General features: G+C 44.0%; 1 protein-coding gene across 4 annotated transcripts; it reads left to right on the top strand.

The window, feature by feature from the left end:
* Positions 1-67: 67 nt before the first annotated feature.
* On the top strand, positions 68-21,444 carry LOC129810807 (zinc finger RNA-binding protein-like). 4 transcript variants are annotated; one of them, XM_055861707.1, is made up of 19 exons: positions 68-962; positions 6,404-6,662; positions 6,825-6,939; positions 7,199-7,417; positions 7,583-7,890; positions 8,558-8,743; positions 8,946-9,165; positions 9,322-9,476; positions 9,571-9,690; positions 11,639-11,820; positions 12,714-12,840; positions 13,008-13,216; positions 15,260-15,431; positions 16,572-16,746; positions 18,183-18,271; positions 18,506-18,601; positions 18,705-18,816; positions 19,133-19,230; positions 19,528-21,444. In XM_055861707.1, the coding sequence occupies exons 1-19, from the start codon at positions 910-912 to the stop codon at positions 19,735-19,737; spliced, it is 3,105 nt and encodes a 1,034-aa protein (XP_055717682.1). In that variant the 5' UTR covers positions 68-909; the 3' UTR covers positions 19,738-21,444. The 4 variants fall into 4 exon arrangements, with proteins under 4 accessions (XP_055717682.1, XP_055717680.1, XP_055717683.1 ...); XM_055861705.1 differs by having other exon boundaries at positions 71-962; positions 13,005-13,216; XM_055861708.1 differs by having other exon boundaries at positions 72-962; positions 7,583-7,887.
* Positions 21,445-22,035: the final 591 nt, after the last annotated feature.

Consider the following 22,035-nt stretch of genomic DNA (forward strand, 5'->3'; position numbering starts at 1 on the left):
CTCCTTTCTCCATTTTCCCCTTTTCCTGCCCAGCTGCAGGAGTGGACTTCTCCTCAATCGCGCAATCTGCCCTAGACAGCAGTGGCGGTGGCAGGTGGCCATGCAATGCCAGTGGGACACACCAGAAGGGCTTATATGTGGCACTTGTCTGACCGATAATACACGCTTCATTTGCCACTAGTACGGATGCGTCGGGATGGACTCTGCACAGCTTGAAAAGATTTTAAACAAAATATAAATGTTCAGTAGGCTACACCTAGGCTTATATGGATTTGAACTGAAATTGATACTTTGTAGCTATCGTTTCAAACGATGAAATATAAATTGTGTCAGCACCTCTAGAGTTAAATCAATAGATGTCTATAACTAACCCAAGATAGTTAATCTCTCTAGTTTACAGTGTGAACAAATGAAGCATAGCGGGCAGAACAAGCAAGGTGGGCAAAGACAAGCACGAGCTAGCGAGATCGTATTGGCGCGTTGTAGCATATATTTTCATTTTTCCGGTAGGGAACGCCTACTCTTTAGTGCGCGTGTGCACAAACTCACTCAACCTTGCATTCATTCTTAACAACGCGACTTTGGCAAAGCGTGAAGTCTATTAAACTTTGTTTACTGTGTTCGTAACATATTCTAGTTTTTGGAACATATATTTTTTGATCCGATGTTTCATCAATGATAACATTTGCAGAACGTTGGCCCAGTTTCATCTAGTTCCATCCTCTCCCACTACTAGACTTGCTCTCACTACCACATTTGGTGGTGAGAAACATTGGACGGATGTTTCAGTTTTATAGCCCCTGTGACGTGTATGTGGTTAAATATCCAAGCGTGCGCGCGAATGGTACCTTACGGACACGTGACAGATAGCGGATTCCGTCTGGTGGTCCGGTTACAGTAGATGCCAAGATGGCTGCAAGCAATTATTATGGGTTCACTCACGGTGCCGGTCCGCAGTACAGGTAATTGCATAGCTTCTGGCTATGGGTAGCATGCATTCATCCCGAGTCGTCTTGTTGCAACGAGTATGCCTCCAAACGCCTCATTGCTGGTGCGATATTGCTAGCTCGAGGCCTTGGGAGTGCAATGGATATGCTAGCCAGATTAGTTAGCTAGCTAACGTTACTGTTAGGCATCAAAGCAGGTTCCATTCTTGCCCGGCTAGGGAGAGCTTCGCACTTGGAATGTAATGAAACCTAAAACTCTCAATCGTTTTGCAAAGATTATTAACTAGCTACTGTAGCTAGCTTGATATTTGTGAAGTAAAATGGCTCGCTATTTAGCTTTTTTCCTAGCGGTAGGGGCACACGAATTAGTTAAATTGAGGTCCAGAGGTGTAGTCATTAGTCCAAACAGTTGCGTTTTGCATCGAAAACTAAAGTTTCTATTATTGGACAAATTCAGATAGATAGTTCCCTCCCCGTTCCGTTTAAGAAACGTTTAGTAACAAAATCGCCATAATGAATATGCCCCTGGTCAGCTTCAAACTATCAGTCACAATTTGGGCGAATATGCAAAATCTTTAGGCCGTTCGGTTGTAGATAGAAATGGTATGAATAGAGCCGACATGATTCCTTGTTCAACATGTAAAGGGTTGTTTTGCTCTAACATATTTACATAACTAGAGGACTCCTGATATCTCCAAGAGTGATAGGTATAATTGTTTGTCTTAATTTGTTGTCTAATACTGTCTTTTTGCTAACTAGGGCCATCTACTTTAAGTGCTGCCCTTCTTCCCAGTAGCCACTTGGTGTGTGAACTACTGACTGCTCATAACTTGCAGGTGATTGTTCACACATCAAACATGATTAAGGGGCAGGGCAATTTGTGACTGTTGTGGTCTGAAACAAAATGGCTCTGCCGAGTTATTTGAGGAAGAAAAGAGCGGAAGGCTCCACACCTCTCTCACTTGAGTATCTTACCTAGTTATTTTCAGATGTAATTTTAGCAACTGTGTGTGTGTTCTATCCCAGTTTGCTCCTCTACCTGTAGGCTTTACAGACGCTCCCCACCCGTTGGCTGCAACCCTTCTAATTTAGTGTACCCTGCTCAGCCTATGCTGCCCTTCAGTCCCTAGACTTTTTGGCCCTGACGGAGATATGAGTTACCACAGAACACTGCTGCTCTACATCTGACTACATTTTCTCTCGTACTGCGAGAGTATCTGGTTGCTGCGGTGGTGGCACAGGACTGCTCATTTTTCCTAAGTAGCGATTTTCTATTTTTTCCTGCCTCACTCACCTGTCCATCTCATCATTTGAATTCCATACCGTCACTTGTCCACTCAAGCTTAATATTGTCATCTATTGCCCAACAGGTGCCCTTAGAGTTCCTTAATGAGCTTGACATCTTGATAAGCTAATTTCTAGATGGCTAACCACTCTTCGTACTAGGCGACTTCAATCTCCCGACATCTGCCTTCGATGCATTTCTTTCCAACTTTCTCTTTCCCCTCCTTGCCGCTTTTGACCTCACCCTTTCCCAGTCCCCTCCCACTCACAGGGCAGGCAATACGCTTGACCTCATCTTTTCTAGGAGGCTGCTCACCTACTAATCTCACTATAAACCCCATCCAGGTCTCTGATCACTTTGTTTCCTATTCTGTCTCCCTCTCTTCCAACCATAGCCACTCAGCCCCTACCGAGATGGTCATACGCCATCGCAATCTTCGCTTTCTCTCTGCTAAATCCTTCTCCCTCCTGTCTCCTGATTCTGCCTCTTCGACCCTACTATCCTTCCTTTCTACATCCTATGACTCGCACTGTCCCCTTTCCGGCTTGGCCCTCCCCTCTTGCTCTGTAGCTGAGTGACTCATTGCGAGCTCACAGAACAGAGCTGCGGGCAGCAGAGTGAAAATGAAGGAAAACTAAACTTCCAGAGGGCATATCATCCTTTCACTCCCTCCTCTCTTTTCACTCCCTATGGAACTCTTTTCCACCTGTCTCTGACCAACTCGGTCGCTATATCTCTCAGAATGATCTTCTTGGCCTTAACCAGTGAGGCTTCAAGACGGGTCACTCAACCAAGACTTCTCTGTGTCAAGGAGGCTTTTCCGCACTGCCAAAGCTGACTCTCTCTCCTCTGTTCTCATCCTCCTAGATCCCCCATACTCAACTGGCGGACCAGATCCGGACCCAGAATGGGGTCAATACGGACCGCAGGTCCCAAGAGGGAAATAAAATACAATCAAAAATAATTTTATTTTTACTCGGTCGGGCTTCGGCCCATATAAACAAACAAGACATGGAAGAATGTGTTGAATTGCATGAAATTAGCTTTAAAACGGCCCTTAAAATCTCTGCCTCAATCTGTAGAATTGCAGGAAATTTGCTTTAAAACTACAAACTATAACGAGGGGTGTGAACAGTTTGGGGTCGCATGGGTTGTGAGCTGGGGGTTTGTTACTACGCCGATAAATTACAATATCCATCCGGACCTGTGCCACCTAGGAAATTTGTGACTGGACCTTCTCAAATAGTACTTCAGTACCCCTGTCGTAGAATCCACTGCCGTTGACACCGTGAACCATCAGATCCTCCTCTCCACCCTCTCAGGGCTGGGCGTCTCGGGCTCTGCACACTCTTGGATTGCATCTTATCTGGCAGGCGCTCCTTCCTGGTGACGTGGAGAGGATCTGTGTCTGCACCATGTACACTCAGTACTGGTGTCCCCCATGGCTCGGTTCTAGGCCCTCTTCTCTCTATACACCAAGTTACTCAGCTCTGTCATATCATCACATGGTCTCTCCTATCATTGCTATGCGGATGACACTGAATTTACTTTTGTCCTTCCCCTCTTCTAACACCCAGGTGGCGAGACGCATGTCTGCGTGCCTGGCTGATATCTCCGCTTGGATGTCGGCCCACAAGCTCAACCTCGACAAGAGGGAGCTGCTTTTCCTCCCGTGAAGGCCTGCCTGCTCCAAGACCTCACCATCATGGTTGACTACTCCATGGTGTGCCCCTCCCAGAGTGCAAAGAACCTTGGTGTGACCCTGGACGACACCCTGTCGTTCTCTGCATACATGAAAGCGGTGACTTGATCTTGCAGGTTCATCCTCTACAACATCAGTAGAGTACGATCCTACCTCACACAGGAAGCAGCGCAGGTCCTAATCCAGGCACTTGTCCTCTACCGTCTGGACTACTGTAACTCGCTGTTGGCTGGGCTCCCTGCTTGTGCCGCCAACTTATCCAGAACGCTGCAGCCTCTCTTGAACTAGCACCCGCACTTGACTAATTTCCCTCGTAGCCATGACTTTTCTGAATAATGTACTTACTATAACTCATATGTGGTTGTCCCACCTAGCTACAGTATCTTAAGATGAATGCACTAACTGTAAGTCGCTCTGGATAAGAGCGTCTGCTAAATGCTTAAATGTGAACATTCCGAAATTCGTCCTTCACTAGCCTCCGGTTAAGGTTTTTTGGGGGAGGAGCTGCCCCATGAAAAAATGACACGTTTGTTAGCTAGCTTCTTACTAACTTTACTTGCTAAATACATAATTGTTGCCTAATGTCAGTGTCTGTGTACTGTCATTATAATATCCATAGAGAGTCATTTCAAGTGAACCTGGCAGCCGTAACAATGAATAATATTCGTTTTGCCTATAATGTCTCATGTGGCTCAGTTGGTAGAGCATGCCGCTTGCAACGTCATGGCCTGGGTTCGATTCCCACAAGGACCAGTAATTAGAAAAACATTTTATGAAATGAATGCACTCACAAATGTAAGGCACTCTGGATAAGAACGTCTGCTAAATGACTAAGATGTCAAATGTGTTATCAGCCAACCAGATCAATAACCCTTGCATTCCAGAGGGTGGATCCTTTGCCGCTTCAAACTCAAACTGCACCCTAGAAATATGTTGCCAACCTATTTCACAGTCGGAGTACTTTATTTTTAACCGTCACCACCATACATTTTTAACACTATTCCCTGATGTTTACATGGCAGCCTAGAGCTACTAGTTGCCAGCTCATTCTGCATCTGCTGTAAGCCTATTATTGATTTGAGTGACAGCTCTGTCTCAGTTGATGCCTCTGAACTGGTGGTGCATCAACAGCAGCAGCTGTGACCGATGTTGATTACAATATTTTTGTGCATAAATCGGGATCATTACATAGGCCCACCTGACTGTGGATGTCATTGCACTCTACTTTTATAGAAACATTGCTTTCTTTGCATTGTTTGCCTTGTGTGTAGTTGTGTACCAGTACACTACAGTGTGAGGAACAGCCTAAACATTTTCTCAGCTTTAAGTTGGGTGCTTATTCTCCCTATAATCCATAACATTTTTGTCCTTTTACCACATGAAACAAAGCTAGGTTATCCCAGACAATGCTGACACAGATGATTTTAGAACACCTGTGTTGGGAAGGCTGTTATCATCATTAGCATGGATTGTGATGCTAAGGCTGTTGCTTTATGTTTGCAAGGTCATCCTTTTGGCATTGCATATTCTGCAGGAAATTGATTTCATGTAGAGTATCGTCGTCTGCACAGTATTTTCTGTATTGTAGGTGATGAGTTATTTCAGGACTCATCCTCATCCTAAATAGGAGGCTCAACAATGTCTAAAAACAGGTGGCACGCTGTAGGTATATGCATCAAGCGTGATCATGTTTAATAGACAGCCACAGTTGATGCTGTTTGTAAATGTTATCTTTTGATTGAAGATGCTAGCTTCTAACTCTTCTACAAGTTTTTAAATCTACATTATGAAATGTTCATGTTCGGTAGGCAGTGTTTAAAAAAAAAAGATATATATATATATATATTTTTTACCCCCCTTTTTCTCAAAAATTGGATACCCAATTTCGTGGTATCCAATTGTTAGTAGTTACTGTCTTGTCTCATCGCTACAACTCCCGCATGGGCTCGGGAGAGGCGAAGGTCGAGAGCCATGCGACAGTGTCGGAGGATACACCGTACACCTAGCGACCTGGTTAGCGTGCACTGCACCCGGCCCGCCACAGGAGTTGCTAGTTCGCGATGAGACAAGGATATCCCTGCCGGCCAAACCCTCCCTAACCCGGATGACGCTGGGCTAATTGTGCACCGCCCCATGGGCCTCCTGGTCGCGGCCGGCTGCGACAGAGCCTGGGCTTGAACCCAGAGTCTCTGGTGGCACAGCTAACACTGCGATGCAGTGCCTTAGACCACTGCGCCACTCGGGAGGCCCCGGTAGGCAACAGTGTTTGACGGGAAAAAAATATATATGTTGAATACAGGAAATAGCAGTTATAGTACTGTAAATGTACAGTACTCAGACTATACACTTACCATTTAGAGATGGGCTTCATAAATGTCAGTGAGTCACTTAGTATTGACAGAGCGTTTTCCGTTTCCAATGTGCCTCATTCTTCACTTCAACTTCTCCATCTTGTCTCTGTCACCACAGCGTTCAGCCTCCACCGGCCTTTGCCCACCCCACCACAGCCAGCTACAGTGTTCAGCCGGCCCCTGCCGTGGCCCATGCAGTGACCGCCTCTTATGCCCCTGCCCCTGCACAAGCAGCCAGGCCCGTCGCCTCTGCACCCTACCTGGCGGCCTACCAGACCCACCCTGCCCCCCCAGACTATGGCTATCGGCAGCCGGACCCTACGCCCCAACCTACCACCACCCCACAGGCGTACCAGCTACCGGTATACACCGAAACGGTCAGTCCCATTTCCGTTCTTTAGCATCCCGTTGCGTGCTGTCATCGTGTTTTATCTATTAGCTATTGTATATAAATGCAAGTACCTGAGGAGAGTTTTAGATTGTGACTTGAACAATACACTTTTTGCTATTCATGTTTACTCTGTAAAACAACCTTTCAGGATAACTACAGTTACGGACGACCACCTGCAGTCACTAGTTATGAGACTAAGCAGTACTACCAGACAAGTATAGCTCCAGCCCAGCGGACCCCAACAGAAGCTTACTACCAGACAGGTGAGTCATTGCCAACCTTATTCCCATGCATATTGACACATGGACAATCATAACGCTGCAATGCAAAAGCCACCGATTCATTTGAAAGGTTCTCTCTGAATGTGACAATACATTGTTTTATACACTATTCATGAGAACATACTATTGTGCAAAAGAACTTGGCTGCTGGTATACTGCAAAAGCCTGTGTATTGAATGTCATGTAACTGGAGCCAAGCCTGTTAAACAACACAGTGATGATCTCTTTTTCTTCCCTGTAGGTGTGAAGAGTGGCTACAGTCCAGTCAGCACAGTGTACAGCCAGCCCCCTCCACCACAGAGGCAGGTCACAGCTTTAAAGCCTCTGGCCCCCGCTAGCTCAGTGTCCACCAGCTATAACATTTACCCAGTGTCCACCAGTGTTCAGCAGCCTCCAACTCCCATCTCGTCTTACACCCCTTGCTCCTCCTTCAACTCCACAGCTGCGACCTCCTACTCGGGTAAGAGAGAGAGCTTCTTCCCACACTCCCAGAGCTCCACATTTAGCGCCAGGATCAACCCTTGTGAAATTCAAGCAAGCACAGCTTGCATATTTGTCACAGCATATGTGTTTTTACTGTGTGACCCCCTTCTGCCCTGTCTCAACTCTCCATCTCTCACCTTAGGCATCAGCTACTCTACTTATGACTCGAGTGCCTACACTTCCACCCCATCCTACTACCAGCCTGCACAGCTGCCCGCTCCCCAGCCGCCACCCCAGCAGCCCCAGCCGTCCATGCAGCTGCCTCACAAACAGCTCACCAGCTCCTCCTGGAGCAACGCGGGTAGCAACATGGTGACCGCTCCCACAGTCAACGCCTACAAGAAGCCCATGTTCCACCAGAACAGGCTGCAGAAGCCCAAAGGGCCACCCAAGCAGCCCCAGCTGCACTACTGTGACATCTGCAAGATCAGTTGTGCTGGCCCGCAGGTAGTGGTGAACTGTGTGGGTGATGCGTTATGAGAGGGACAGGTCATTTGTTGGCAACGGACATAACGACTACAGAGTTAACTGAATGTACAGTATTTTAACATCAATCAAATGTATTTATAAAGCCCTTTTTACATCAGCCGATGTCACAAAGTGCTATACAGAAACCCAGCCTAAAACCCCAAACAGCAAGCAATGCAGATGTAGAAGCACAGTGGCTAGGAAAAACTCCCTAGAAAGGCAGGAACCTAGGAAAAAACCTTTAAGGGAACCAGGGTCTGAGGGGTGGCCAGTCCTCTTCTGGCTGTGCCGGGTGGAGATTATAACAGAACATGGGCAAGATGTTCATAGATGACCAGCAGGGTCAAATAATATTAATCACAGTGGTTGTAGAGGGTGCAACAGGTCAGCACCTCAGGAGTACTTGTCAGTTCAGAGTTAGAGACAGCAGGTGCGGTAGATCGAGAGAGTCGAAAACAGCAGGTCCGGGACAAGGTAGCACGTCCGGTGAACAGGTCAGGGTTCCATAGCCGCAGGCAGAACAGTTAAACATGTAATGTGCCTAAGATGAGACATACTGTAGAAACACAGGGTTGACATTCAATGTTTTTTGCAGGTTTGTTTTTATAGGTATGTTGAATTAACTGTTGTTGAATGGTTTTCTCTGCAGACGTACCGGGAACACCTCGAGGGCCAGAAGCACAAGAAGAAGGAGGCTGCTCTGAAATCTGGCAGCGTGGTGGGGAGCAACGGGCCCCGGGGGATTCAGACCCAACTGCGCTGTGAACTATGTGACGTTGCCTGCACTGGCGTAGACGCGTACGCTGCCCATATCCGAGGGGCCAAGCACCAGAAGGTAGCACAGCTGCACTGACAGGAAGAGAAACATCAGGCAGCTAGCTAGCTAATTGAAGCACTGTTTAGCTAGTTAATTTGTCTAATCAGCTCTGTGATAGTTGTAAATGTTGGTGTATTGTTAGTGTACCACTTTTAATCAGGTATTTATGTGATATCCCAGCTCAGTGGTTTGTGTTATTTCTCTCCTTAACCCTGTATAGGTGGTGAAGCTCCACACCAAACTAGGCAAACCTATACCGTCAACTGAACCCATTTTAGTGAACAATGCTCCGATTATCTCAACATCGACCGCTGGGAAGACGACCCCTATTGTCGTCACGTCAGCTGCCCCTTTAGCGCCACCCAAACCGGTGGTGGTAAACGCCGTCAAGGCCCCAGCACCTGTGAAGAAGCCAATCACACCCAAAATAACCCTTCTTGGTAAATCTTCCCAAAAAATCTGTGTTTAGTAGTTGGGATTATGATATCATCTGTGCTGACAGATTAATCCAATGATGGGTAATTGAAGCAGTAATTTTGGACTCAAACTACACTTCTAAGTTGCACCTTACTAATATTTGGCCTTCCTCTTGACAGCCAACAAGCCGGCCACCCCTCCATCAGCCAAGGTGGATGAGGACAAGCAGTTGGCAACCGCTTCTAAGAGCGAGACCACGAGTGACGATGAGGATGGGGAAGGAGTGGGGGGGCAGGGAGACGTCCAGCCTGTGGGACATGACTATGTGGAGGAGGTAGGAGTTGTTTTTCTTGATTCACTAATCATTTGTAAAATATGCGAAGGTTATGGTATGTTCTAATGCAAGTTTCCATTTTGATGATGGGAAGGTGCGTAATGATGATGGGAAGGTGATTCGCTTCCACTGTAAACTCTGTGAATGCAGTTTCAATGACCCCAACGCTAAAGACATGCACCTAAAGGGACGCAGGCACCGGCTGCAGTACAAGGTAAGGAAGTGCATCATATAGCGAAACATTTGTGCAAGGTGTTTTTAGAGCTAACCGCTACGTACTACAATACACTTATTGTACTGGCAAAATGAATTGACTGTAACGTAAGCATTGAACACTTTGACCTGTTGTACAAGCATATGTCAAGTCACAGCAAAACTATCGCCACTAGGCAGCAGACTTTGTTTAGGCAGGATGGAGAAATTGCTTGCAATGTCCTGTAGTCCCCTTGTCATTTGGCCATCAGTTTAATGTAATTTACATCAAATTATAATTTATTTGCATGACGGCTATATGCATACTTCTCAGTTTGAGAGCCTGCTACTCGCTAGGTGTGTGACAATGTGTGACTATACAGTACCAGTCAAAAGTTTGGGCACCTACTTATTCAAGGGTTTTTCTTTATTTTTTACATTGTAGAATAATACTGAAGACATCAAAACTATGAAATAACACATATGGAATCATGTAGTAACCAAAAAAAGGTTAAACAAATATGTTTTATATTTGAGATTCTTCAAATAGCCAACCTTTGGCTTGATAACTGCTTTGCACACTCTTGGCATTCTCTCAACCAGCTTCACCTGGAATGCTTTTCCAACAGTCTTGAAGGAGTTCCCACATATGCTGAGCACTTGTTGGATGCTTTTCCTTTACTCTGCGGTCCGACTCATCCCAAACCATCTCAATTTGGTTCAGGTCGGGGGATTGTGGAGGCCAGTTCATCTGATGCAGCACTCCATCACTCTCCTTCTTGGTCAAATAGCCCTAACACAGTCTGGAGGCCTGTTAATAAACAAATGATAGTCCCACTAAGCGCAAACCAGATGGGATGGCGTATCGCTGCAGAATGCTGTGGTAGCGATGCTGGTTAAGTGTGCCTTGAATTCTAAGAAAATCAGACAGTGTCACCAGCAAAGTACCATAACACCACCACCTCCATGCTTTACGGTGGGAAACACACATCGGAGATCATCCGTTCACCCACACCACGTCTCACAAAGACACGGCGGAACCAAAAATCTCCAATTTGGACTAAAGACCAAAGGACAGATTTCCATTGGTCTAATGTCCATTACTTGTGTTTCTTGGCCCAAGTAAGTCTCTTCTTATTGGGGTCCTTTAGTAGTGGTTTCTTTGCAGCAATTCGACCATGAAGGCCTGATTTACGTAGTCTCCTCTGAGCAATTCATGTTGAGATATCTGTTACTTGAACTCTATGGAGCGTTTGTTTGGGCTGCAATATCTGTGGCTGGTTACGCTAATGAACTTATCCGCTGCAGCAGAGGTAACTGTGGGTCTTCCTTTCCTGTGGCGGTCCTCATGAGAGCCAGTTTCATCATAGCGCTTGGTTTTGGCGATTGCACTTGAAGAATTTTCAAAATTCTTTACATTTTCCGTATTGACTGACCTTCATGTCTTAAAGTAATGATGGACTGTCATTTCTCTTTGCTTATTTGAGCTGTTCTTGCAATAATATGGACTTGGTCTTTTATCAAATAGGGCTATCTTCTGTATACCCCCCTACCTTGTCACAACACAACTTATTGGCTCAAGCGCATTAAGAAGTTAAGAAATTCCACAAATTAACTTTTAAGAAGGCTCACCTGTTAATTGAAATGCATTCCAGGTGACTACTTCATGAAGCTGGTTGAGAGAATTCCAAGAGTGTGCAAAGCTGTCATCAAGGCAAAGGGTGGCTACTTTGAAGAATCTCAAATATAAAAATATGTATTTGATTTGTTTCACTTTTTAGATTTTTTGAACACTACATGATTCAATATGTGTTCATAGTTTTGATGTCTTCACTATTATTCTATAATTTAGAAAATAGTAAAAATAAAGAAAAACCCCGTAATGAGTAGGTGTGTCCAAACTTTTGACTGCTACTGTATGAATGACAGCTCTTGACATTGTTACTATCCCTTCATTCCCCCTCCTGTAGAAGAAGGTGAACCCAGAGCTGCCGGTGGAGATCAAGCCCAGTAACCGGGCCAGGAAACTGCAGGAGGGCAAACTTAGGAAACAGAAACAGAAGGCTGTGCTGAAGAGACAGAGGGATGATGAGCAGCGCTGGCACTTGGAGATGAGGTCGGAGCCAGACAGCAGCTGGCACACAGAGATGAGGTGAGAGCCAGACAGCAGCTGGCACACAGGGATGATGTCAGAGACAGACAGCAGCTGGCACACAGAGATGAGGTCAGAGCCCTTGCTTCGACATAGATCTAGGATCAAGCTTACTCACCCCAAAATCCTAGTGTCATCCATTTGGGGTTAAACGGATAGTGCGAGATTTTGGCAATTAAGCCCTTTTCTACTTACCCAAAGTCAGATGGATACCATTTGTATCTCTCTGCGTGCAGTTTGAAGGGAGTTGCTAACTAGTGTTATTGAAATTGCTAACTAGCATGTACAGCTGTACCTGTGGACTTCCAGTCATTGCACATCGTAGCTATACTTATAGCCTTAGTCATTGCGCTAATGCTCGTTAGCAATGGCTTGCGAAACTACCTTTAACTTCCTTTTAAACTGCACGAGAGAAGCTCATTTGAAAAGGGGCTTAATTGACAAAATCTCTTAAGGTCTGAGCAGTGCTTAGGGGCAACTTCTCCCGATAGTTATTTTTTCTTGGAGATGATTTCAGATGAAGGCAGAGCAGGGGAACCCTGCTGCTGGGTCCACTACCCATATAGTTCTGAAACCCATGCTCTCACAGTATGGTTAAACCACAAGAGGATTCGCCTAACTTTGTCATTAATAGAGAAATGTTCCTCTTATTACACCTGTTCCCCTTTTCATTACAATTCCTCCTAATCTCTTAATATAGAATGCCTGCAACATCTTAAGTGATGAGAACTCTTGTATCCCCTGCATAATCTGGCCAAATACCTTTCAACAGTCTCAAAGAAGTCTTCTAACTCCTGATCAGCATTTTCACCTAACAGACGGGTAACTCAGCAGAAAAATCTACCCAGTCTGAATATTTAATAATCCTGTGCTGTATTTGGCTCCTCTGCCAGGCGCTATGAGGAGGACATGTACTGGAGGAGGATGGAGGAGGAGCAGCTATACTGGGGGGAGCAGAGACGCAGGATGCCCCCCCCTCCACTCATGAGCCGGCCTGGCATGCCAGTGCCACCCCTACTGGTGAGAATCAATGATTCAATCAATGTTCGGTCTACGTGAACTTGATCCCTTGAGGAAAATCTGGTGCTACCAGGATTGATGTATTTAGCTTTTCAGTTTGTTTCCAGAAGTGTTTTGTTGTAGAGAGAACATGGTTCTATTCAGCTCTTCTCTTCTCCCCTTAGCAGCCTGTGCGTCGGCCGGACTCCCCAGACGACCGCCACATCATGGCCAAACACTCCACCGTCTACCCTGTGGAGGAGGAGCTGCAGGCGGTGCAGAGGATTGTGTCCCACTCTGAGCGAGCCCTCAAACTGGTGTCTGACTCCCTGCTGGAGAAAGAGCCCCCCGCTGCTGCTCCTAAGACTGATACAGAGGCTGATGCTGGCGAGAAAGGGTAAGGGTCTGTATGGGTGTTCTATTGTAATGTTCTGTAATGCTGTTCCCTCCTGGTGTGGGCCATCGGCGTGTAGTAGGGCTGCGGGGAGCTTTCAGGATTGTATTGTCTATCGACGATGTTTGACGGCATTCTTGATGTCACAAAAACATATTTTTTTATATTTGAGTTTGTCTGCTCTTCCGGGGTCTGTGAGAGCACACAGCAGGACAACATGCCAAATGGCCTATTTCCTATTTGCCATCGCCCAATACATTTCAATACATATGTGGTAGTTGGACTATTCACAAAATGCAAGAGAACAATGTAGATTGTAGAAAGAGCGGAGAGCACCAAAGCTGCGCAAAAATGTCAGGTAAGGTCTGTTTTTTCCCCCCTCTCTGTCGGATGATCACGGGCCTTTTGCAGTGGGCACTCTGTTATCTGGCTTAATTAAAAAAAATCTTGATTTCTCTCTTTCTCCCCATTTTCCCATTCAATTAAAATGTGAGTTGTTGGCATAAGCATACTAGCCTACTCTTTCAATATCAACCATCAAATGAATCTATAGGTCTAACGGAGTTCCATCTCAAAGTAGTTTGCCAATATCCTAAATAGAAACGTAATAATGAGAGGGAGAACAAAACATTGCAAGTTGAACCAATCGAATAGGAAGTTTAAACAAACCTGGTACTTTTTTGCTTTACTTGACTAAAGTGTAGACAAAATAAACTTTGCCGTCGGAAAATCCCTCCTTGCAAACCAAAAAGCCAATAATATAGGCCTACACACAGGCTACTGTCAGTAAAAGTAATAGTGAAAGGTACTTTGAGAAGTTTAAACGTATTAACGAATATGTATAATATTTTTGAAGTCTTTGTTACTGTCCTTGAATTGTGTAACGGGCAATTGGGCATAAGCTCCCGCAGCAGCACTTTCAATAAGCTGGAACAAAAGTGTGTTTCAAATAGCTTACAGATTGTGCATTTATTATAAAATAAAAGTCAACAATCAGATCAAATAAATGATTTACCTATAACATTCTTTATAACACTTACATTGGCTTATGCTAAAAACGAATAGGCCTATTAGTATATGCCTTTTGCCTACTGAACTGTACAAATCCTAAATATAAGCCTACAAGTTTCAAAATAAAGTAGACAAATACAAATTAAAAAATAACCTAAATTAGTGCAAACATAAGTTTTTCAAGGTTTGACAGAATATTTTAGCTTATCCTATAATTCTTTCAGCTTTGAATATAGGCATTGAACATTGAATGAAGTGCAATGAGGGACCATTAGGTCTAGTTGTTTTAATGTGTACGGCCTACCTAAAGGTTTCTGGCAAGGAACACCAGCATGTTCACTTTCTCTGTCCAAGAGTAGCAAACTCAGTAGGAGGATGGACTTGTAAATGTTGACAGAGGTTTGTAGTCGCTCCATACTTTGCCCTGATAATCTTTTTGCATATTCTTCAAGTGACTTCGGTCAGGTCTGCTGGCTCACCTTTTATCATTCGGCCTAAAACCAAAGAACCGCCAAACAGGCGAAGACGTGCTTTTCATTCCCACCAAGTAAGCAATAGTTGTTTTCTGATTTAGCGTAAGGCAGGCTAAACTATAGTGAAATTCCATCACATACTTTCTTTTTTTTACAGTCGAACCGTTGGAAAGTAACCCAATGGAAGAAAGAATGTTGCAAATGCACTTACCCAGATCGAGATGAAATAACCAATTAGCCTACACTTGATACGGCTATAATATTAGTTTTTAAAAGGTAGGCTAATATGAATCATAGCCCTACCAATTTGAAAATCATGCAGCCTAGACTAGACTAAAAAATAACTAGATCTAACAATGTTTAGGCCTAGCAATGTCTTTTTTATATTGTGTTCTTCCCGCCAATTGACTCCTCTTTGAGCAATGCGATGCAATAGACAATACAATCGTATATCAACGATGTTTGGACAGGACAATGTGTCATTCCAGACATTGCCCAACCTTAGCGTGTAGCCTGATGTGTATTTTTGTTTACCCGTCCCTGCTTGATCCCTGGTGTGTAGACCTGACACACAGGGGACCCGTATGCTGAAGGGGGTGATGAGGGTTGGCATTCTGGCCAAGGGCCTGCTGCTCCACGGGGACAGGAACGTGGAGCTCATCCTGCTGGCTGCCAAGAAGCCCACCCTCTCTCTACTGAAAGACATCGCTGAGCAGTTGCCCAAAGAACTGACGGTAAGACAATTCTCAGCTTCCCTTAAGTGGAATCATATCTTTTGGGATCCACTGTGTATGAGATGGTGTGGTTTTCTACAGAAAATAACACGTCAACCGTTATAAGGAACAGTTAGGGACTTTTCCCGATCGTCTTTGATGCTATTTGGTCAAAAGAGGAAATCTGATTTTCCTAATCAATTGACAAACCACAACTCTTGACTTCATGTCATGAAGTTGTCATCAGGGCTGCACCAACACTAGAAAAGGAACTTACTGTAAGATAACACTATCATTAATGATTCAAGGAGAGCGGTTTCCCCTCTGTCTGTATTGCAGAGCTCAGTTCCTAAACCTGCAATCCTCTGAACAGTGAAACGTGTATTTGCATCTGTGGTGCCTGAGACGCCAAGATTAGTGCTGATGGGACACAATACCAGTCTGTGCCTTACCAGTGGTCACAACATTTAGCCTACAGATGGGCATCAAGACTATTCAAGAAGAAACTGTCAAGGAAAGAACCTATAACAAAAAGACTCGGGTTCAAATATTATTTGTTTTCTTTCAAATGCTTTAGCCTGATTTAAGTTATGAGCTTGTCTGGCACAATGGAATAGTCAACAAAAAGGATTGCTGGATTTTCACATCTGACACTCCAGCAGGTTCAGTTAAATGTTCAAAGCATTTGAAAGAAACCAAATACTATTTGAACCCAGGTCTTATACCAAATTAAATTTGTATATTAGACTGGTGTGTGTGTCGCATTTCCTTCCTCTGAAGTTCTGGTATAATAGTGTTTTTCATCAGAAGTGCTTTTGACTGATCTTTAGTATCACTGCCTGGTTATGAGTCATGACACCTGTACCCTACAGAGACTGGGGCTATAGTTAAACATGTACTTCCCTAAGGTTACATGAAGCCCCCCCCAAAAAAAAAACCTGTTAATAGAATTGCTGTCTCTTAATCATTTGTCCACTTTCACAAGATGATATAAATGGGCATTTTTTAAAGTTAAATGCAGCTATTGAGAAATTATTTGAATATCTAGGGCCAAATACATAGTTAAGATTTAATCCAGTGCCCCATCAAACGAACCCCCCCCCAGTCCAAAAAGATACACCCCCTGTAGTGAGTAATCCAAAGTGTCCTTTTAACCGGCAGACATTTTCTGAAGATCAGTATGAGGTACAGGCTCACCCTGAGGAAGCCAACATCGTGATTTTTTCGAGCAAGGAGCCAAAAATGCAGGTCACCATCTCTCTAACTTCGCCGCTGATGAGGGAGGACCCTGCCCCTGAGAAGGAGGAAAAGGCAGGAGACAAAGCGGCTGAGAAAGGTTAGAGAAGCCAAGCTTTCAGTCCAATAAATGCACTGTGTCTTCCAAAGCTCAAACTCAAAAAAAGAAGAAAAAGAAATGGGACTTTTAACCAAGCCCATAGACTTTCATCCAAATGTGGTAGATATCGTAGAATAACACTTTTGTTTCTCCCCTCCCGGCCCTTGAAGGTATGAAGTGAATTGACTCGCCCATTCATTTCTGTCTCTTGTTTTAATTTATCCATTATTTCCAGTACCAGTAGTCCCTCTGTTTTCCACTTTACTTTGTCCGATATGGAAATCTAAAGCAGGGCTCTCCGACCTTTCTATGCCATTTGTGTGTGTGTGCGTGTGTCTATGGACACATGCCCAGGTGAAACCAAGAAAAACAATGGAAGTGAAGAACTATACAAAGATAATGCCCAGGGATGAGTGTGCTTCTATTAACATGACATGCAGGAATAATTGTATCACTTTTGATATCAATTTAAATGTAATTTTGTTAATATTCATCTCCATCTAGGCTAATGTCAATTTATCACCTTATCAATAGTTAGTCAATAGCTGCTAATGGGGTTTTAAGAGGTGCCATGAAACCTCTCATCCCTGTTAACTGAAACGGCATCATCAAAGTATTGATTGACAAGGTGTTGGAGTGTCATTCTATCCCCACACAATGGTCTCTATTGAAGTTGGGACTGGATTGTTGAATTGATTAGTCTGCTATACAGTTAAACCCCTGTCGCATTGCGGCATACTCGTAGAACCATTGTGAGATGCAAAACACTCCCTCACCTATGTGAGCTGATCTCCCCTTTTTCTATCACTAAATACCGTACTTGGAAAAGGTTTCAACATTTATATTTCCCATTGCTTAAGTTGTTGTTTGGGTTTGTTGATCAGTTTGTCCGCCTGTATCAGCAGACCTTGGCAAAACATACAGTATGTACATGCATTCCCCCCTGTAACAGAGGTGCTAACATCTACGACTCTTGCCACAACAGTCTCTAGGAACATGGAAAGCCCCATTGTGCTACTGTAGCTTATCTTGTGAAATTACAGCTCTAAATGACTAAGGAGTTACCATTTGGCATTCCATATGTCTATTCACTTCAATATGTCTATTGATTAATAGCATGATATGGCAATGGATGCATTAACAAGTCCCACATCAAAATTCCTTGAGTTCCCAAATCGAATGCATTATTGGCACATTTTCTTACCATGGAAGGGATTAGTGGTAAAGTAGTTGAATTACCCTGTCTGTCATAATTTGTTACTCAACATATCCAATGCAATCACTTTATATTTCCTCCTGACTTTCATTATCTCTGTTATTACCCATAACTCATGAGAAACTGGGTGAAACAGTACTGTAGGTGGCTCTGATGGACACAGTCATACGATTGAGAGCAGTAATCAATGAGCCAGTGTGTTCCTCCTCTCCTACTGTAGGGGTGCCTGAGAAAGACCCTCCTGATGTTCTGAACCGAAGGAAGTGCCTGGAGTACCTAGCTGCTCTGAGACATGCCAAGTGGTTCCAGGTAAAGAGAATATGTACAATGGCAAACATGTTCACTCCTAAGTATCCCGAGTCCCAGATCGTGACTAAGACAGCAATGGAGTTGTCAAGACCGCACAAACAGATCTGGGACTAACGCCTAAGTACTGAGTCCCAGAATCTTCATAAACAGGGCCTAGGTAAAACTCCAGGCCGTAGTTATAGCTTGTCTGTATAACAGTGCACTGTAACAGCTGTGTGTGTGTGGTATCTACAGGCTCGTGCCAACGGTCTTCAGTCCTGTGTGATCATCATTCGACTGTTACGTGATCTGTGCCAGCGAGTGCCAACCTGGGGCAAGATGCCAGCCTGGGTGAGGATGTTCTGTCTCTGTGTTCAGCTTTTATTTAACGAAGCTAATTGACGTTAGTTCTTAATTGTGTCTTACGTGGTATGTCTGAACTCCCTGTGTTCAGGCTATGGAGCTGCTGGTAGAGAAGGCCATCAGCAGTGCCACAGGGCCCCTCAGCCCAGGGGAAGCTATGCGTAGGGTCCTGGAGTGTATCGCCACGGGCATCCTACTGCCAGGTGAGGGAGCTTACCAGTATTATTTGTTAGTATTAGTTAGCCAGGGTGGGATCACTCAACATTTACTGCAGTTGTTTTGACCCACCTGGACCCTCTTTGTTCTCTAGTGCGTCCTACTGGTTATTCAGGGGAAACTTGCATTTTGAACTGTACAGCGTGCTTTGTTCAGCGGTATACATAGCTAGCAGTGTTACTTTACATTCTTGAAGCAGAAGTTGTTCAGAGTGGTGGTATGTAAGCAGTGAGTGGAACAATATAAATAATGTAGCAGGAGTCTATATATAGCAGTTTGAGTGATTTGTGTTCCTTCTCTCAGACGGTCCTGGGCTGCTGGACCCCTGTGAGAAAGCCCAAACCGATGCTCTGGGGAGTATGACCAAGCAAGCCCGGGAAGACATTACTGCCAGCGCGCAGGTACTGTCACTACCACACTCTCGCCATGTGATTGGGCATAATCAACAGTAATTTGTGGAAGTCTACCACCTTAGACTGGGAAACAGGGCGGCATACAGAAGACGTTGAATACAAATTTCTGTAAAGAAATCATGGATAAACTATATGGGTACAGATCCACCTAACTTAACCCCTTAGTTATAATGTTAGCTCTGGTTACACTCCATTCGTGTTTGATTTTCACCCATTGATATGTGTGAGAAGGGAATGTGTTTGAAGTCCACTGATCCACTTCTCCTCTCGTCTCTCTGGTTCCAGCATGCTCTGCGACTGCTGGCGTTCCGTCAGATCCACAAGGTTCTGGGTATGGACTCCCTGCCGGCGTCCAAGGCCAGCGCTCGGAACCGCAAGCGCAGACGGGATGGAAGCGAGACGGGAGAAGGAGAGGGGGAGGGAAAGAAAGACAAGAAGGAGGATGCAGAAGAGGAGGATGCAGAAGAGGTGGATGCAGAGGAGGTGGATGCTTGATCTCTCCCAGAGAAGTGTTAGCCTGGGCGCCCGCCTGGTTCTGCTTCTAATGTTGGCATGAGAATGATAGGGGAGTAATGCAGAAACGGACTGGCACCCAGGCTAGAGCAGGTTAGTAGTCTATACTGGCGGAATGTCACATCCTTTACGTTTATTTTTATTCTCAAAATCTATATGAATATAACTGACTTAGTCGTAAGATTTCTGCCTTCCCTAAAGGGAGGAGAGAACGGGAGGGGAAAGGTAAAGATTATTTACTGTAATTCTCTCCCATGCATTCTGTACTGTAACATACTGTAGATGTACTTCAAATCGTGCTGAAAATTGACTTTAACGTCACTGACTGACTGAGATTAAGGAGCTAATGACTGATAGCCTGATCCCAGATCTGTATGTGCTTCAGGCCAAGTCCTCTTCATGTATTTATGGCATGAAAACGATTGTCAGAGGAGTCAACGATCGTCAGGAGTTTGCTAAAGCACAAACTGATCTGGAACCAGGCTAAATGATTGCATCATTCCATTTCCAGAATATTTGCCCACTCAGCTACTGAAGGCCTCCCATTTTCAGTACCTGTACAAACCACTGTTACTTACCATTGTCTTCTATGTACTGTAAGTACTCTTACATGGATACCTACATTGTAACGAAGCTCTTTTTGCTTTTTTCCCTGCTTTTCTTATTGAAGACTAGCTTTAATCCTATACTGCACAGGCTAGTTCAAGTGTTTTATTATATACCGAAGACTGCAGGAGTTCCTCATCTAGGTGCATGAATTGAGATGAGTTCTGTAGATGAGGATGGGTTTTGCTGATGGGTCTGGGGTGAAGACCTGTTATTCAGGAGGTTTTAAATACCAAGACATGGGTAAATTAAAGTATGTTTTAAGAATGTACAGTTCATTGTGCCTAAATTGCAGGCAATGACAAATTAAAATGATAAAGCTGTAATGTAAAGAAAAACACTTTGAAAACATTGCTCTTTGAAAAGCACTCCGTATAGTCTGTAAAGATGCCTATAAATTTGTCAGGACACCTGAAAGAAAAAAAAATCTGCTTTGTACAAGTTGTTTGCACCACAAAACACTTAAGGGAATCACTGGGTAATAGAAAATGTTTTGTCTAAGAGGAGTTGACTGATAGCTCATACAGTATGTTGCATACTCTAAGTCTAGCATGCTGAGGGAATGAAGCACTTATAAAATGATCATGATATTATATGCAGCCATATATTTATCGTGTAAATTTGCCTATTAACAATCTGTCTTTTGTGTTACTGGGGGAAAATGTCTTGAGCGAGAACTAAAGTATGGATATCTACTGAAATAATCCAGGGATAATAGTCTTTAGACTTTCTTCCTTGTGCCTGCATTGTTTTGTGTCTAGGAAATGTCATATCTATGGACTGAAGGTTCTAAAAAGGGGAACATTTTAACTGAAACTGGATCATGCAACATTTTGAAGACCTTATTCACATCCTGTATCTTTGTGCATTAAGGTTTTGTAAGAAGCGGATTGTGCTTTTCATTGATTTTATTTACAAAGAGCATCTGCGCAGCACCGTTTTAACTTTTGTTGTTATCTTTGGAGGATGTTGCAATTGAATTTGTATTGATGAAAGGAGAGTCAACGTTGCTGTAATATTTTAATTTCTTTGTAGTGGCGCCTTATACCAAGGATGAACATTAAAGACTTAACCCATGGTCTACTTTTCTGATTATGTGAATAATTGATTATTTTTGACAGAACTTGCATTCCACACCTTGTAAAATGTTTTTCCATTCATATGCCACTGAAAAAATGGTCAGGGCTTACACAAAGTAGCAATTGTATCCTATCACACCCCTCTGGTATATTGACTATAAAGGGTGCAGCAATCATGAGATGGGCTAAAATGGGTGATGATTTGCCTGGAAAACTGAAGTTGAATTCCGTCTGGCAGAAATGAGTGTTCGAATCAGGAAAGTTCTCTCAACCTCTACAAGCCAGAATGTTGAATACATTTATATTTTAACATACTTTACCAGTTGTTCATGCGGATGGACCTTTTGGCGGTAGGAATGTGAGACCAATATATCCACACATAATTACATCAACTTTTCAAAGCGCTGGTAGTGTGTTCAGATTTCATAAGCATGTGCATAAAGATACATGCATACTTGCCGAACTCGTGCAGGTTTCAGGTGATGGGAATCTAAATGCACTACCAGCGCTTTGAAAAGTTGATGTAATACTTTCCTGTGGATATATTGTCTCACATTTCTACCGCCAAAAGGACCAACCGCACTAACTGTTAAAA

The sequence above is a fragment of the Salvelinus fontinalis genome, chromosome 14 (genome assembly GCF_029448725.1).
Source record: "Salvelinus fontinalis isolate EN_2023a chromosome 14, ASM2944872v1, whole genome shotgun sequence".
Taxonomy (NCBI): domain Eukaryota; kingdom Metazoa; phylum Chordata; class Actinopteri; order Salmoniformes; family Salmonidae; genus Salvelinus; species Salvelinus fontinalis.

What these genes read in the sequence shown, in the direction of transcription:
- LOC129810807 (XM_055861705.1), top strand. Translation starts at nt 910, where the DNA reads ATGGCTGCAAGCAATTATTATGGGTTCACTCACGGTGCCGGTCCGCAG. An exon ending in AGAAGCTTACTACCAGACAG is followed by an intron (nt 6,940 to 7,198) that starts GTGAGTCATTGC and finishes TCTTCCCTGTAG; the next exon opens with GTGTGAAGAGTGGCTACAGT. An exon ending in TGCCAGTGCCACCCCTACTG is followed by an intron (nt 12,841 to 13,004) that starts GTGAGAATCAAT and finishes TTCTCCCCTTAG; the next exon opens with CAGCCTGTGCGTCGGCCGGA.